Below are 17441 nucleotides of genomic sequence, written 5' to 3' on the forward strand. Positions count from 1 at the left end.
TCCCCTATTCATAGTCCTCAGGCAGTTATCACCAGTGGTCTGGCTAGGTTTGCTCTTCATTTTTTTGTTTTTTTCCTTTTCCCCTTCCCGAGAAAGTGGGGGAAGAACTCCTCGACCCTCACTAAGCCACTCTGAGGATTATACTGAACATGTACTCTCCCAAGTGCTCAGTACAGTGCTCTGCGCTCAGTAAATGTGATTGACTGACTGACTGAAAACAGGGAGGACCCAGTGGTTAGTAGTTAGCGTTCTCTATCTCTGCCAAACATCCCTCACTGCATGGGAACTCAGAGCAGACCATCACCACTGCCGCACAGACAATTCAGTTGCACATCCTGCCGACAGTACAACATAGCTTTTCCCTCTTCATCAGTGATGTCTGAGGCAAGCTCACCCAAAGGCAAGCAGGCTGGAAGGGTGCACTGGCGATCAATCAACCCATAGTATTTATTGAGCACCTACTGTGAGTGGAGCACTGTAGTAATGTTTGGGAGAGTACAAAATTGCTCAGGGAGCTTAATTCTATCAAGGTAGACTGAGCTGGAGTAAATGACGTGCGTTGTCTCCCCCTTTTAGACTGTGAGCCCACTGTTGGGTAGGGACTGTCTCTATATGTTGCCAATTTGTACTTCCCAAGCGCTTAGTACAGTGCTCTGCATATAGTAAGCGCTCAATAAATACGATTGATGATGATGATGATCTAGCTTAACTTCTATTTATTCTGATGACTTGACACCTGTGCACATGTTTTGTTTTGTTGCCTGTCTCCCCCTTCTAGACCCATAGTATTTATTGAGCACCTACTGTGAGTGGAGCACTGTAGTAATGTTTGGGAGAGTACAAAATTGCTCAAGGAGCTTAATTCTATCAAGGTAGACTGAGGCGGAGTAAATGATGTGCATCTAGCTTAACTTCTGTTTATTCTGATGACTTGACACCTGTCCACGTGTTTTGTTTTGTTGCCTGTCTCCCCCTTCTAGACTGTGAGCTTGTTGTTGGGTAGGGACCGTCTCTATATGTTGTCAACTTGGACTTCCCAAGCGCTTAGTACAGTGCTCTGCACACAGTAAGCGCTCAATAAATACGATTGAATGAATGAATGAATGAATGGTTGCTCTTTCACCTCTCAGAGAAAAGTTTACACGGGTTGCTGTGACCCAAAGCTACAGCTGGGCGCCCGATAGGCATTCAGTGGCTTAAGTCGAAATCCCCCAGCAAAGATGGATGGAAGAGGACGATATGCCCGGGTCACTCTGGAGATATAGCCGAGGCTGTCATCCGCTCCTTAACCCCAGGCCTGGAGAGCTTTCTCTCCCTTAACTTGGTTCCCAATCTTCTTTCGCCAACAATGGGCCGTACCAAGTGAACCAAACAAGTCTAAGGATCAAACTCACCAAACACTTACCCTCGAAAGAGCTGGATCTTACTCCAGTTTATTGCTTGACTGAGTTGACAGATGGCTGCTGCTTTTTCATCTCTGCTATTTCGCTCATCTCCCGGATCCTAACCTGCAGCTTAGTCTAGAGAGGCTCTCGGAATATCGTCACTGATGGCAGGGTGAATCTGAACCAAAGGATGCGGACAATGACTTCGTTAACTTCTTAGGGGACCTCCACATGTTCCAGGAATCTGAAAACCTGGCGATTAAAGGTGTACGGAATCCGCTCTGACTCAAGATACTTCGAGGGATGTTCCAGCGAATGGTATTGTGTCTGGCACCCGGTGAACCCGCTGGTGTGCAGATGTAAAAAAAGGGCTTTTTGAGTGTGAACCGGGAAATGAAATTAGCATCTTCTTGCTGGATCGCTGCTGCCGATTCGGGTTCCCTCGATCGAGAGACCTCCGGTGTGTCCAGTTTGGCGTTCACCTCTTTCTTCTTCCTCCTCCTCCTCTGCATCTCGGCAACCTCCTCATAATTGCACATATAGTCCAGATATTTGTTGCTCTTCCCAGGTAACTGAGCTGGAGGTTTCTTTTTCTTTTGGTTTCTTGGAGGTGAAGGAAACTGTCCTTGCTTTTCATCTAGGGGTTCGTCGGTCGACTCAGGTAACGGAGGCTGGCTCGCTCCCCTATCTGTTTTTGGAGAAAATACTGAATGGGGCCCGGTTGACCCATCTGAACTCCTCACTGACCGATCAGATGCTCGATGATGGGACTGGCTTTTGTGGATTGGGGATTTCATTTTCCTGGTTTGGTGGGGGTTGTTGGAGGGTGAGACGGCACAGAGGCTGTGCCTCTCGCAGCCTCGGATATGTCGGCGACCCGGATGTGTTGGTACCGAATCTGGGTTTGGCGTGGTCCCCGCTTTTTCGGTAGGAGACGGTTTTTCTGTCATCCTACATCTTTGAAATCCAGAGTGGGTTCTGAGATCCATTTCACACGGACACCTATGGAGATCAGCATATACTGGAAAGGACTCATATCTCTGTAATTCATAGCACTCACACTCCACTCCTGACTTCTCGACGGACATTTCAGATTTGTCCGATACCTCCTCAGAAGGAGGTGGAGATTTTTGTAAGGGAACGGACTTCTGAGTATTTTCCTGTTCCCTCTCCTGAACGTGTGGAATGGTTTTCTCTTTCTGATTTAAGTCCCTCTCTTCCAGCTCCGACATCTGGAAATGGACTTTCAAATTCTTTTCTTTCTTCTTTGGAAGAGGTGGGGATTTTTCGGGCAGAGGAGGGGAATCGGTCGTATTAGAGATTACGTCATGAGGCGGAACAGTTTCGGCACTCATTGTGGAAGATGTTTCCGGTTGTTCGGATCTCGAGGACTCTGTCGACATTAAAGGGAACTCAGAGTGAAAATCGGGAGCAATAAGAGTCTTTATTAACGCTTGCATTGATGGTGGAATTTCATAGATACGTTGTTCTAACTGTTCCCTTGCGTCGAGAGGAAAAACCGAAGTTTCAGCTTTCCCCTCACCTCTAGTTTCTTGGGTGTTGTTAATTTCAAGCTCTTGAGTCACCGGGGAGAGCAAATTTTCAACGGGACTCTCCAACAGGCGTTTGTGTTTTATATCGAGGTCTTCTGGATGGAGAGCCTTCTCCATCTTCTCCTCCATCGATGGCCAGGACTGATCGCTTGATTTTGAGACTTGACTCTTGAGCCGAATCTCTGAGGGCTGAGTCTCCTTTCTGCCGCAGCCGTACACTGTTTTGAAAGATTCCCATACTGTTTCGGGAATTGTTTTCCTTTTCATTTCTAGCGTTTTCACTCCCAGGGACATAGTGAGCTTGTTCAGCTCTTCGGGGGAAAGTTTGCGGAGAGCACAAGCTTGTGGAATCTCCCTGGTCTCAGTATGAGTCACCGAAGAGTTGGGATTTAATAGTAAATGCATTTTGATGGCCACAGAGTGCTTCTGGGTAGTGCGGTGATGCGTGATGTCTAATTTTTTGACAATCACTGTTTCCTTGCCTGTGACAGGACCCGACTCTGAGGATGGGGATGGGGATTTGCTTGGAGTTTCTCCTTCTTGTTTTACAATTCCTTGTTTCTCAGGAGTCGTCCTCTTTCTCGGGCGGCATTCCAGGCCCTTTTCAGTTTTGCCATCTGGGAAAACTGAACTGACCGTGCTTTGTAACCCTTTGTCTGCTTTCTTCTTATCATGCCTTTCTCTGAATCCCAGAGAACCGGGCCTGTGGGTCCGGCTCGAGTGCAGGGCCTGGGTTGACAAACCCGATCGGCGAGGCGTTTGTTTTTCGCTGCCTTGCGATTCTAATGTCTCTCTGACTTTTTTTGGAGCAGACACCGTTTCGGTTTGGCTGGCTTTGGCTTTCGCTCCCTCGGCTGCCCCGGGATCGGAGCCTTGGGAGGAAGCCGGAACCTGTGAAGTGACTTCTTGAAGGGGTTTTAAAATGGTGGTAGGATAGCTCAAGAGGGAGGTGGGATGCTCGTGTTGTAAATTCAGCTCTGAAGGCTGCATCTCTTCCTTGGATCTAAAATTCTGATTTCCGCCCTTGGCAGACGTATGATCCTTAGACGTGCCTTCCTCTTCTGGAACTGGCTGTTTCTGGAAAGAATGGACTTTCTGGTGAGATTGATTGACTGTTTCAGGCTTCAAACCCTGCCTTGTTTCTAGGGTTTTTTCCCCAGTGTGCATATTGAGGTCGTTTTGGCTCTCAGGGGTAGGATTCTGGGGATTGCGTGTCTTTGGAAATTGGGTTGATCTTAAGTGTACAGCTTCAGACTTTCTTTCATGCATCTTCAGGGAACACGTCACCTTCAGGTTTTTCTCCTTGATTGATGTAGAGACTTGCATTTCTCTTACCTTGTCAGTAGAAAGCATCGTTTGGCCCTGTGGAGCAGGGGACAGATCCTTTGGCGGAGACGTTTCTGCTTCTGTGGTAATTTCCCAATTCCCTTGAGAAATCACCACCTTCCCCAGGCGTTGTTCACTAGATAAAGCTGAATTCTCTGTGCTTTTCACTTGGGGATCATCTTTTACTTTCCGCTTTGTCATTTTAGGTGACGCGGACTTCAGGATTGGCTTGCGGGTCGCTGGTTCTAGGATATTATTTTTCTGTTTGTCACCGGAAGGTGGTGGCTGATTTTTATCCAGAGAGGAGCTTTGCGGTGACTCTTGGTCCTTGCGAGCCAAGCCTTTGGGTTCTTTCCCCTCACTGGAAGATTTCTCAGCTTTTGAGAGGGTTTCCTCTGTTTTGCCATCAGAAGGCTTTTCCTTTTTCTCCCCGGAAGAATTCTCAACAATTAAAGGTGTCTCCTCAGCTTTGCTGTAACTACAGTTTTCCGCTCCGCTCAGAGGCATTTCGCGCTGCAAATCGGGTTTTAACTGTTGAAGCACAACTCTTTTCTTCAACGAAACAGGGAGTTTGGGTAAAATCTGACGTTTAATATTCTCTCCCAGAAGCTGAACTCGGTTATTGGGAAAACGTAAAAGGGCAGGAGGACATAGGAAGTAAGTTCCCTCTCGGTTTTCCGAAGCCGGTGTTCTGCTCCTCACGCAGGTATATGGGCAAGTGGAAGAAAACCGAACATTCCTATGTTTTTTGGGGTTTGGTGTTTTGAGAATTGACGTTGTCTTTCTTTGTGAAAATGGAATAATTTCACATTCACGTGGGGCTAAATGCCTCTGGCAAGGAGGGTGTTCCCGGAGTTCCGAATGGAACATGGAGGAAGTCCTCGGAGCCCCACTGGAAAAAGGATAATTGAACTGACAACCCATTGAATCCCTTCTTGCCAGGGATGTTGTGGCGATGTTGCCTCTAGCCAGTGACCACCTCCTCACAGGTGGAACTGGAAAGAAATTGGAGCTCTCTGCAGATTCCCTTCTTCCAAGCGAAGCTGGAATGGTGTTGCTTCTATCTGCAGAGTCTCTTCTTCCAGGTGAAGCTGGGAAGATATTGCCTCTGTCTGTAGAGTCTCTTCTGGGTGAGATTGGAATGATATTGCCTCTATCCATAGAGTCTCTTCTTCCAGATGAAGCTGGAATGGTGCTGCTTCTATCTACGGATTCCCCTCTTCCAGGTAAGGCTGGAGTGATGTCTTGGTAGGAGTATTCTGTGTAACAGGGTACGTCGTCATTCTCCGAAATGGTTCCAAAATGTCTGAAGCAGAAGAGAGCATAGGTTACTCCCACAGAATCCTACTGTGCACTTGATTGTAAAAATTAGATTGCATAGAGAATTGGGCCCTGAAGTGGAGACTGGTTCGCAAATAAGGACAGACATTTTCAAGACGATGTTCTATCAGGATAAAATAATACTAATGATTGTGGTATTTGTTGAGCACTTACTATGTGCACTTACATTGTGCTAAGTGCTGAGGTAGCTACAAGATGATCAGATTGGGCACAGTCCCTGTCCCAGAGGGGGATTGCAGTCTAAGGGGGAGGAGGAACAGGTTTTTGCGGATGAGAAAGCTGTGACACAGAGAAGTTAAGTGAACTTAAATTAATGTAGGCAAGTAATGGAGCCAGGATTAGATCTCCAGGCCTCCTGATTGACTCTCAGTCTTGGATCATTTCCACTAGACTGCACTGAATGTTCTGCCCTTCCTCTACACCCCCATTAAGCATACAAGTTAATAAACCAAACCGGTACTTATCTGACCTTATTTGTTGTTGGCTTGGGTTGGGTGACTATTCCACGATTCATTAAGATTATAAACTACAATTCGGGTATACATCTTGGAAGATCTTTACGCCGGCAAAGGGAAAATAACTTTTCGGCGACTCCAGTGTTATAAAGGCAAGACTGTAAGCTCGTTGTAGGCAGGGAATACGTCTGTTTATTGCGGTATTGTACTCTCTCAGGTGCTAATACAGTGCTTTGCACACAGCTTAGGTGCTCAATAAATACGATTGAATGAATCGAATTATGACCCGCCCCCCCAAAAATAAATAGTCATAGCACACTTCTTCCGATTTCTATTCAGAGTGGTGTTTTCTTAAAAGGTGAATAAGTGTTGATAAGAGCTAGTTTCAGCTGGCATCACCCTCTCTCCTGGGGCGTCCACAGCTGGGAGGCAGGGAGTGAGGGAATGGGGATGGTCTTGCCTGGCTCTCTCCCCTCACACTCCCTTCTCCTGAAATAGATCTAAAATGAGTCAGATGGCAGGGGTGAGGAGGTATGGCATGAGCTGGATGAGCCACTGAGGCTACTTTCCTGCTTGTCCACCAGCCAATGTACTGAGAATTCAGGGAGCTGTAAGAACCAACAGCTCTTCCAAAGAAGATATTCCTGGTGAATGTCTTTTAGGGAAGCATCATGGCCTGGTGGAAAGAGACACAGGCCTGGGGGCAAGGAGACCCAGCTCTACCACATGCCCATTGTGTGACTTTCCCACTTAATTGTCCTGTGCATCACTTTCCTCATCTGTAAACTGTGGATTCAATACTTGTTCTCCCTCTCATTTAGACCATGGGCCACATGCGGGACAGAGATTGTGTCTGACTCGATTATCTTGTCTGTACCCCAGCACTTCATACGACGCTGGGCACACAGCAAACACGTAACAACGCCACATTTATTATTACGATATTGCTTCAGTCTGCAAATCCCTACGTTCCTCCTGGTACACTGTTAAATGAGAAGTTCACTGGCAAATTGCCAGCTTCCGAGGGAGGTGCTGGGGACATCAAAGGAACGGAACCAATGCCAGATTGGGAATTGGGTTAAGAGGCTAGGGCAGATAGGGTACGAAACACCCGTGGGGACAGGAAATGAGGGGTAGTTTGACCAAAGGGGGAACAGCATCTTCGGAAAAGCTGATGGAAGCTTTGTGGAGAACGCTAAGTGCTACAGACGGACAGGTAGGGAAAACTCCAAAAGATTTTTGGGAACCTGGAGGCTGGTCCAGGAATCAGTACAGATTCAGGGAAAATGAAGGAGGGGAGCTGAAGGAGCTCCGGTGCCTTGAGCCCTTAAGAGGAATGGCTGCCAGACAAATCGTACTGACTCTCTCATCCAGAGCTGAAATGGGGTTAGGCGGTAGGTAGGTAAGGATTTTTGAAAAATGGAAACTTTTAATGCAGAAATTTCAATCAATGGTATTTATTGTGTCCTTATTCTGTGCAGAGCACTGTACTAAGCACTTGGTAGACATGACCTCTGCCCTCAAGGACCTTACAATCCAGCTGGGAAGACAGACACTAAAATAAACTACAGATAAGAGAAAGAGCACGGGCTTTGGAGTCAGAGGTCATGGGTTCAAATCCCGGCTCCACCACGTCAGCTGTGTGACTCTGGGCAAGTCACTTAACTTCTCTGTGCCTCAGTTACCTCATCTGTAAAATGGGGATTAAGACTGTGAGCCCCCCCATGGGACAACCCGATCACCTTGTAACCTCCCCAGTGCTTAGAACAGTGCTTTGCACATTGTAAGCTCTTAATAAATGCTTTTATTGTTATTATAGGAAGTAACAGAATTTAAAAATCTGTATGTAAGTGTCTTACAAAAGCTGGGTGGAGAAGAGGGCCCAACTTCTTAGGTGTTAAGGACTTCTTCATGTTTCTGATGCTCATTGCCTTTGGATACCTCATTTGGGCAGATATTTTCAGTGGTCAATTAATTAATAATGGTATTTGTTAAGCTCTTCCTATGTGCCAAGCACTGTTCTAAGCACTGGGGGAGACACAAGGTAATCAGGTTGTCCCACGTGGGGCTCACAGTCTTAATCCCCATTTTCCAGATGAGGTAACCGAGGCACAGAGAAGTTAAGTGACTTGCCCAGAGTCACACAGCTGACAAGCGACGGAGCCTGGATTCGAACCCATGACCTCTGACTCCGAAGTCAGGTCAAAGGACCTATGAATAAAGTGAGGAGGAAAGAGTAGAGAAATAGCTCCTTGCAGGGAGGGAACATGTCTACCAACTAATAAGAAGAATAATAAAATAACTGTGGTATTTATTGAGTGCTTACTAGGTGCCAGACACCGTACTTAAGCGCTGGGGTAGATAGAAGGTAATTGGGTTGGACATGGTTCCTGTCCCACATTGGGCTCACAGTTGTAATTCCCCTTTTACAGATGAGATAACTGAGGGACAGAGAAGTTAAGTGGCAAGGTCAAAGAGCAGGCACGTGGCAGAGCCAGGATTGGGCAGGAGGCCTTCCCAGACTGAGCCCCTTCCTTCCTCTCCCCCTCATCCCCCTCTCCATCCCCCCCTTCTTACCTCCTTCCCTTCCCCACAGCACCTGTATATATGTCTATATGTTTGTACATATTTATTACTCTATTTATTTTACTTGTACATATCTATTCTATTTATTTTATTTCGTTAGTATGTTTGGTTTTGTTCTCTGTGTCCCCCTTTTAGACTGTGAGCCCACTGTTGGGCAGGGACTGTCGCTATATGTTGCCAATTTGTACTTCCCAAGTGCTTAGTACAGTGCTCTGCACATAGTAAGCGCTCAATAAATACGATTGGTGATGATGATGATGAATCCAGGTCCAGGCTGTGCTCTATCCACTAGACCACGCTTCGCTTAGTACAGTGATCTGCACTTAGTAAGTCCTCGGTAAATATCGGAGAAGCAGAGTGGCTCTAGTGGGTACAGCATGGACCCTGGGAGTCAGAAGGACTTGGGTTCTAATCCTGGTCCCGCCACTTGTCTACTGTGTGACCTGGAGTACGTCACTTCACTTCTCAGTTACCTCATCTGGGAAATGGGGATGAAGACTGTGAGCCCAATGCAGGACGGGAACTATGTCCAACCCAATTACCTTCCATCTACCCCAGTGCTTAAGTACAGTGAGCTAATCTGACTAGCCTCTATCTACCCGAGTGCTCAGAACCACGCTTGACACATAGTAAGCACTTAACAAATACCGTAATTATTATTAATAATAAATATGATTGATTGAATATTTGGAGAAAGAAAATTCAGCCTGATTCTTGGTGTTAGGACTGTGGGAGGCAGCGAAGCCCCATTTCGTCATGTAAGCAGCATGGCTCAGTGGAAAGAGCCCGGGCTTTGGAATCAGAGGTCAGGGGTTCAAATCCCGGATCCACCAATTGTCCACTGTGTGACTTTGGGCAGGTCACTTAACTACTCTGGGCCTCAGTTCCCTCATCTGGAAAATGGGGATTAAGACTGTGAGCCCCCCGAGGGACAACCTGATCACCTTGTAACCTCCCCAGTGCTGAGCACAGTGCTTTGCACATACTAAGCCCTTAATAAATGCCATTATTATTATTATTATTATGCCCCGAGGGGAAGCGAGTGCCCGGCGTGGTTTGGGGATGAGCTTGGGGCAGGCTGTCTCTGAAATTAGATATGAACTGGCTCAGGCCAGAGTCATCCTCGCCCCCACTCCACCTTCCCAGAGGCCACCCTGCAGCCCTGGCAGGACCAGAGGAGAAGTCCGTGGGGCACCCGGGTTCCCAGGGACCGGTGGAATGGGGTCAGGCTGGGACCCGCGACCCCCAAGCCCCCCTCATTCACTCATTCAATCATACTTATTGAGCGCTTACTGTGTGCAGAGCACTATACTGAGCACTTGGGAGAGTATCCCGTCCCCACCAGGCGGCCGCGTCGGCGGGGCGGTCACCTGCCGGGAACAAAGGGAGAGCCCGTCCCACCCCTCAGCCTGGGACCCCCACCCCAGAAATTCCAGGCTTTCCCCCGTCACCGTCCCATTTGTTCGGACCTTCTCCCCCTCCAAGCCATCTCCAATTAAATACGATTGAATGAATATGTTTGTACATATTTATTACTCTATTTTACTCGTACATATTTACTATTCTATTTATTTTATTTTGTTAATGTGTTTTGTTTTGTTGTCCGTCTCCCCCTTTTAGACTGTGAGGCCGTTGTTGAGTGGGGACCATCTCTACATGTCGCCAACTTGTACTTCCCAAGCGCTTAGTACGGTGCTCTGCATACAGTAAGCGCTCAATAAATATGATTGAACGAATGAAGCGTGGAGCCAAGAGGTGCAGGCTCTGCCTCCCATCAAACCGGCTGCAGTGAGGCCTGCTGCTACCAGCTGTAAAGGATCATTGCGGCATCAGATATGAACTGGCTCAGGCTGCCAATTCATAGCAGCCTCTCAGTCCTTCCTCAACCCCCGACCAAAGACTTCATCATTTGGACGCAGGGTGTGGGATCAGTTTGGAGCCCCAGGGCCACACCCAGGGTTCACCGTCCCAACCCCAGCCTCACCAGCTCTCTCACCCAGGAATACCCTCCACAGGCTGGCTGGGAGGGTTGGGGGGGTGACCCCTGCTCCTCCATACCAACAGGGCTCAGGAGTGATCATAACAATAATTCCCATTTTTCTTTCCGCCGGGTAATCGAGCTGAGGTTGGGGAAGGGGAAATCGGACAACAGGGCTGCCGGTGGGGAGGAGGGGCGGACAGTAGGAGTCACTGCTCAGTCTATACTTCATGCTGCTGCCCGGATCATCTTTGTGCAGAAACGCTCTGGGCATTTTACTCCCCTCCTCAAAAATCTCCAGTGGCTGCCAGTCAACTTACCCATCAAGCAAAAACTCCTCACTCTCAGCTTCAAGGCTGTCCATCACCTCACCCCCGCCTACCTCACCACCCTTCTCTCCTTCTGCAGAACAGCCCGCACCATCCACTCCTCGGCCACTAACCTCCTCACTATACCTCGTTCTCGCCTGTCCCGACATCAACCCCCGGCCCACGTCCTTCCCCTGGCCTGGAATGCCCTCCTTCCACACATCCGCCAAGCTAGCTCTCTTTCTCCCTTCAAAGCCCTACTGAGAGCTCACCTCCTCCAAGAGGCCTTCCCAGACTGAGCCCCCTTTTTCCTCTCCTCCTCCCCATCCCCCCGCCCTACCTCCTTCCCCTCCCACAGCACCTGTATATATGTTTGTACAGATTTATTACTCTATTTATTTTACTTGTACGTATTTACTATTCCATTTATTTTGTTAATGATGTGCATCTAGCTTTATATCTATTTATTCTGACGACTTGACACCCGTCCACGTGTTTCGTTTTGTTGTCTGTCTCCCTCTTCTAGACTGTGAGCCTGTTGCTGGGTAGGGGCCGTCTCTATATGTTGCCAACTTGTACTTCCCAAGCGCCTAGTACAGTGCTCTGCACACAGTAAGTGCTCAATAAATACGATTGAATGAATGACTGTAAGGGTGAAGTCGTTAGCGTCACTTCCCTAACTGTGTGTGCTGCCCATCCTTGCGGCTCAATAAATACCATTGATGGTGATGAGGAGGAGGAATTTCATTTTCCCTCTTATTCTCTCAACAAATCAACACATTTCATCCTTCTTACCCAGTGAAAAGCTGTCAGTTGGCCTGAAGTGCCTTGTGGTTGAAGTCCAGGCCTCGTCATAAAGGATGTGAAAACTTCCAAAAGGCCAGCAGCTGGTGCTGCCACAGAGCTCCGGGCTGGGACTCTCTCCCGAGTTCAGCCTCGACTTGGGAATTCATTCAATCGCATTTATTGAGTGCTTATTGTGTGCAGAGCACTAGACTCTATACACTATATTGTATGCAGAGAAGCAGCGTGGCTCAGTGGAAAGAGCCCGGGCTTTGGAGGCAGAGGTCATGGGTTCGAATCCCGACTCTGCCAATTGTCAGCTGTGTGACTTTGGGCAAGTCACTTCATCATCATCATCATCATCAATCGTATTTATTGAGCGCTTACTATGTGCAGAGCACTGTACTAAGCGCTTGGGAAGTACAAATTGGCAACATATAGAGACAGTCCCTACCCAACAGTGGGCTCACAGTCTAAAAGGGGGAGACAGAGAACAAAACCAAACATATTAACAAAACAAAATAAATAGAATAGATATGTACAAATAAAATAGAGTAAAAAATATGTACAAACATATATACATGTATACAGGTGCTGTGGGGAAGGGAAGGAGGTAAGATGGGGGGGATGGAGAGGGGGACGAGGGGGAGAGGAAGGAAGGGGCTCAGTCTGGGAAGGCCTCCTGGAGGAGGTGAGCTCTCAGCAGGGCCTTGAAGGGCCCTGCCTTCACTTCTCTGGGCCTCAGTTAACCTCATCTGTAAAATGGGGATTAAGACTGTGAGCCCCCACAGTGGGACAACCTGATCACCTTGTAACCCCCCCAGTGCTTAGAACAGTGCTTTGCACATAGTAAGCGCTTAATAAATGCTATCATTATTATACTGAGCGCTTGGAAGCAGCATGGCTCAGTGGAAAGAGCCTGGGCTTTGGAGTCAGAGGGCAGTCAGAGGGCAGTCAGAGGGAGTCATTTGGGTTCAAATCCCGGCTCCACCACTTAGCTGTGTGACTTCGGGCAAGTCACTTCACTTCTTTGTGCCTCAGTTACCTCATCTGGAAAATGGGGATTAAGACTGTGAGCCCCCTGTGGGACAACCTGATCCCCTTGTAACCTCCCCAGCGCTTAGAACAGTGCTTTGCACACAGTAAGTGCTTAATAAATGCCATCATCATCATTATTATGATTATTGGAAAGTACAATTCGGGAACAGAGACATCAGGGCCGTGGGCGCTTCCTGGCCCCCAAACGAAGGGATGTGTGTGTTTGTGTGTGTCCTTGTGCATGTGTGTGTGTGCATGCATCCCTCTTTTTTCCAAATACAACAGATGAATTCATCCAAAATATTCACTGAGTGGTTATTCTGTGCAGAGTCGGACCTGAGAGAGCTCAATAGGGTCAGTCAGTAGATGTGATCTCTGCCCTCAAGCAGCTAAATTAAATAATTTGAGACCGTGGCTCTTCTCAGCGGAGATGGCACAGAATAAAGACACTTCACTTACCTTCTGCTTCTCGAACGTTTCCGAGGTTTGGACCCTGAAACTGCGGGTAAATGGAAAAGAGTGAATATAGCAGTGTCTTCTGTACGTTTGACTTGTCTTAATTAGAAATGAAATTAAAGATTTCTGCAGGCGTACCTTTTCTTGGGGATGTCTCGGGAACTTCTTCACCCACCTGTTTCAAAGAAAAAAATAGAGGAGCAAAGAAAAACATGTGTATGTGTCAATCAGTTGTACTTTACTGAATGCTCACTGTATGCGGAGCGCCGTACTAAACGCTTGGGAGTGTATGACACTTCATGCAGATGATTCTTAGGGAGGAATCTCTAGACTTTAAGCTCGCTGTGGGCAGAGAACGTGCCTGCCAACGCCATTGTATTGCACTTTTCCAAGCATTTAGACCTCTCAGGGTCGCATCTGGAGATTTTTCAATCCTTTACCAGTCTCGACTATGGGCGGGAAAGTCAAGCCGAGGCATATCCATTGCATTCCCAGCTTGGGAAGTGGCTAGCGAGTGGAATCTGCCACAAGTCAAAACTCACCTGTGCTGGGCAGCAGCGGCACGGGAGAGAGTCGAGGGCGGAGACTCAAGTTTATTGCGCGGAAGGAGGTAATTCCGGATTTTTACCAAGAAAACTCTACAGCTAGCCAGCTGCGTGACCTTGGGCAAGTCACTTAACTTCTCTGTGCCTCAGTTACCTCATCTGTAAAATGGGGATTGACTGTGAGCCCCCCAGTGGGGCAACCTGATCACCTTGTATCTCCCCAGCGCTTAATAAATGCCATTATTATTATTATTATTATTGCAGATACGCTACCAGAATGATTGCAGATGGAGGTGGGACATTCTGGGAGAGATGTGTCCGTGGCGTCACTATGGGTCAGAGATGACTCGACAGCATCAGACAAGCGTTTAGCACATAGTACGGGCTCAATAAATACCATTGATGGTGATGAGGAGGAATTTCGTTCTCCCTCCTGTCCTCTCAACAAATCAACACATTTGGTCCTTCTTACCCAGTGAAAAGCTGTCAGTTGGCCTTGCGGTTGAAGTCCGGGCCTCGTCATAAAGGATGTGAAAACTTCCAAGAGGACTATCTCCAAAAGAATCCCCCAAAAACCCATAAAGAGGACCAATTTCCAGTTGCATTGAGACACCCAGGTGAAAAGATAGTCCCACAAGGTGAAACCTTCATCTTCCCTAACGGGAGTCTCTCCATTCTTGAACAAACAAAATTGCTTGTGGATTGGGAAAAAACCTTCATTATTGTGGGATGTGGTTCCGTTCTGATTTTCTTGAAGGAAAACGAGTAGAAGAAGTAGAAGTTGGCAAACCCATCTCATCCCCTCATGAGGGACTTCGGCAGGGTAGCCTTCCGAGGCCCTTGGCAACTTAGCAAATGCAGGAGGAAGTGCCTGGCCCCTTTCTGAGGTGAGAAAAGCATCATAATGGGGGAAACCGAGCTCACGCCAGCTTCTTGTCTCTAGGGAGAAGAGGATTTTGAAGGACAGTATGATCGAATCAGTAGATACAATCCTGGCTGTCAAGGACAAAAATGAACACATGAAAGTATTTGGATTTGCACCCTTATTCACCCTTCCTTCAGCCCCACGGCACTTATCAGTAATTTATGTATTTAATTACCTATATTAACGTATAAGTTCACAGTGGGCAGAGAACACGTCCACCAACTCTGCTACATTGTACTCTCCCAAGAGCTTAGCACAGTGCTCTGAACACAGTAAGTGCTCAGTAAATACAACTGATTGATAGAATAATGGTATTTGTTAAGCACATACTATGTGCTAAAAAAATATTTATTTTATTTGTACATATCTATTCTATTCATTTTATTTTGTTAGTATGTTTGGTTTTGTTCTCTGTCTCCCCCTTTTAGACTGTGAGCCCACTGTTGGGGAGGGACTGTCTCTATATGTTGCCAATTTGTACTTCCCAAGCGCTTAGTACAGTGCTCTGCACGTAGTAAGCGCTCAATAAATACGATCGATGATGATGATGATGATGTGCCAGGCACTGCACTAAGTGCTGGGGTGGATACAAGCAAATCGAGTTGGACACGGGCCCTGACCCACGTGGGGATCACTGTCTTAATTCCCATTTTACAGATGAGGTAACTGAGGCAGAGAAGTGAAATGACTTCCCCAAGGTCACACGGCAGACAAGTGGCAGAACTGGGGTTAGAGAAGCAGTGTGGCTCAGTGGAAAGAGCGCGGGCTTGGGAGTCAGCGGTCATGGGTTCTAATCCCGGCTCCGCCACTTATTCATTCAATCGTATTTACTGAGCGCTTACTGTGTGCAGAGCACTGTACTAAGCGCTTGGGAAGTACAAATCGGCAACTTAGCTGTGTGACTTTGGACAAGTCACTTAACTTCTCTGTGCCTCAGTTACCTCATCTGGAACTTGGGGATTAAGACTGTGAGCCCCATGTGGGACAACCTGATTACCTTGTATCTCCTCCAGTGCTTAGAACAGTGCTTGGCACATAGTAAGCGCTTAACAAATACCAAAATTATTATTATCCATGACCTTCTGACTCTTAGGCTGACGCTCTATCCACTACACCATGCTGCTTCTTCAGCATAAAGCATAGGAAGTGCTTAATACATGTCATCGTCACTATCATTCATTCATTCAGTCGTATTTATTGAGCGCTTACTGTGTGCAGAGCACTGTCCTAAGCGCTTGGGAAGTACAAGTTGGCAATTATCACACCTTCTTTGGAAGGTAAATAGGGGTGTTCATTAGGAATGATCCCTAGACGGACAGAGAAAGCAGTCCTCAACTTTAGAAGCTTCGAGTTACAACAAATCATCATCAATCGTATTTATTGAGCTCTTACTATGTGCAGAGCACTGTACTAAGCGCTTGGGATGGCACCTTCGTTCCTCCAATCACGCCCTGCTTCAGCTCTTCAACATGTTGGGTTCGAATTTATAAGGCCAGTTCCAGGAGAGCACGGGAAATAGGAAAACCGTTTTCAAAGCTATAATTGCAGGCGCAGGGAAAGAGGGGAGGGATGAAAGGGATGGAACAGGAGATGCTGGGAGGGAGCGGCATTTTCTGGTTGCCAAGCAGAGTCACTGGGGAAGTCACTTCTAGACTGTGAGCCCGTTGTTGGGTAGGGACCGTCTCTATATACTGCCAACTTGTACTTCCCAAGCGCTTAGTACAGTGCTCTGCACACAGTAAGCGCTCAATACGATTGAATGAATGAAGGGCGACGCTCCCATTTTACGTCAGGGCAGTGAAAGTTGGCTTGCCCTGTTGTGAAGCTTCTCTGGTCCAAAAAGAATACATTAATGCAGCTTACTTATCAGGGTAACTTGGTGAAAATAAAGTGTCTGACTGTGGTTCCGGAATCAATCCCACATTTATAGCATTGTTCCCATGAGAGAATTGCTTCTGACTTTGCGTATCCATTTAAGATGGATTTTTTTTCAAAAGCCAATCGTGGTGTGAGCTCAAGGACGGTTCGTATGCGCCGCTTTGGCTTTTTCCCTCAGTGTGCCAGGTCCCTTTCAATTAAAGTAGTTAATAATACAAGATCAGGGGATTCAATGTCTTCCCGAGTGATTATTACTATTTTATTTGTACATATTTATTCTATTTATTTTATTTTGTTAATATGTTTTGTTCTCTGTCTCCCCCTTCTAGACTGTGAGCCCGCTGTTGGGTAGGGACCGTCTCTATACGTTGCCAACTTGGACTTCCCAAGCACTTAGTACAGTGCTCTGCACACAGTAAGCACCCAATAAATACGATTGAATGAATGATGAAAGAATTTCTGCTTCCTCTTGCTTGGGCTCTATCTTTACATCAAGTGCATTAAAGTCACTTTCTCCTATCTACAGTTTATTTTAATGTCTGTCTTCCATGCTAGATTGTAAACTCCTTGAAGGCAGGAATCGCATCTGCCACCTCTATTGTTTTGTACATTCCCCCCAGTGCTTGGTTTATTGCTCTGCCTGTGGAAAGCACCCAATAGATACCACTAACGGACTTCCACTCAGGGCTTTCAGCCATCATTTTAATTCGATTACTTCCCTGGGCTTATCATGCTCCGATAGCCTGCATCTAGCAGGCTCTGGATCACCATCTATGACGCTGCAGTTTGTAGGGAGAAACTGTGGGGGCTTTATGATGTATTTAGAGGACCCCCTTCTTTGCACGGTCATTAATTTTTTTTTACATAAAATCGGAATGCATTCA

General features: G+C 47.1%; 1 protein-coding gene across 2 annotated transcripts; it reads right to left on the minus strand.

Annotated features, from left to right (window-relative positions):
* Positions 1-1411: 1411 nt before the first annotated feature.
* Positions 1412-14584, minus strand: CCDC168 (coiled-coil domain containing 168). Of its 2 annotated transcripts, none has more exons than XM_038759387.1 (4): positions 14227-14584; positions 13348-13384; positions 13213-13252; positions 1412-5570 (listed from the first exon to the last, which is right to left on the minus strand). In XM_038759387.1, exons 1-4 carry the CDS (start codon positions 14551-14553, stop codon positions 1544-1546), a joined length of 4431 nt encoding a protein of 1476 aa, XP_038615315.1. In that variant the 5' UTR covers positions 14554-14584; the 3' UTR covers positions 1412-1543. The 2 variants fall into 2 exon arrangements, with proteins under 2 accessions (XP_038615315.1, XP_038615314.1); XM_038759386.1 differs by having other exon boundaries at positions 1412-5576.
* Between the last annotated feature and the right edge of the window lie 2857 nt (positions 14585-17441).

This window comes from Tachyglossus aculeatus, chromosome 17 (genome assembly GCF_015852505.1).
Source record: "Tachyglossus aculeatus isolate mTacAcu1 chromosome 17, mTacAcu1.pri, whole genome shotgun sequence".
Lineage (NCBI taxonomy): Eukaryota > Metazoa > Chordata > Mammalia > Monotremata > Tachyglossidae > Tachyglossus > Tachyglossus aculeatus.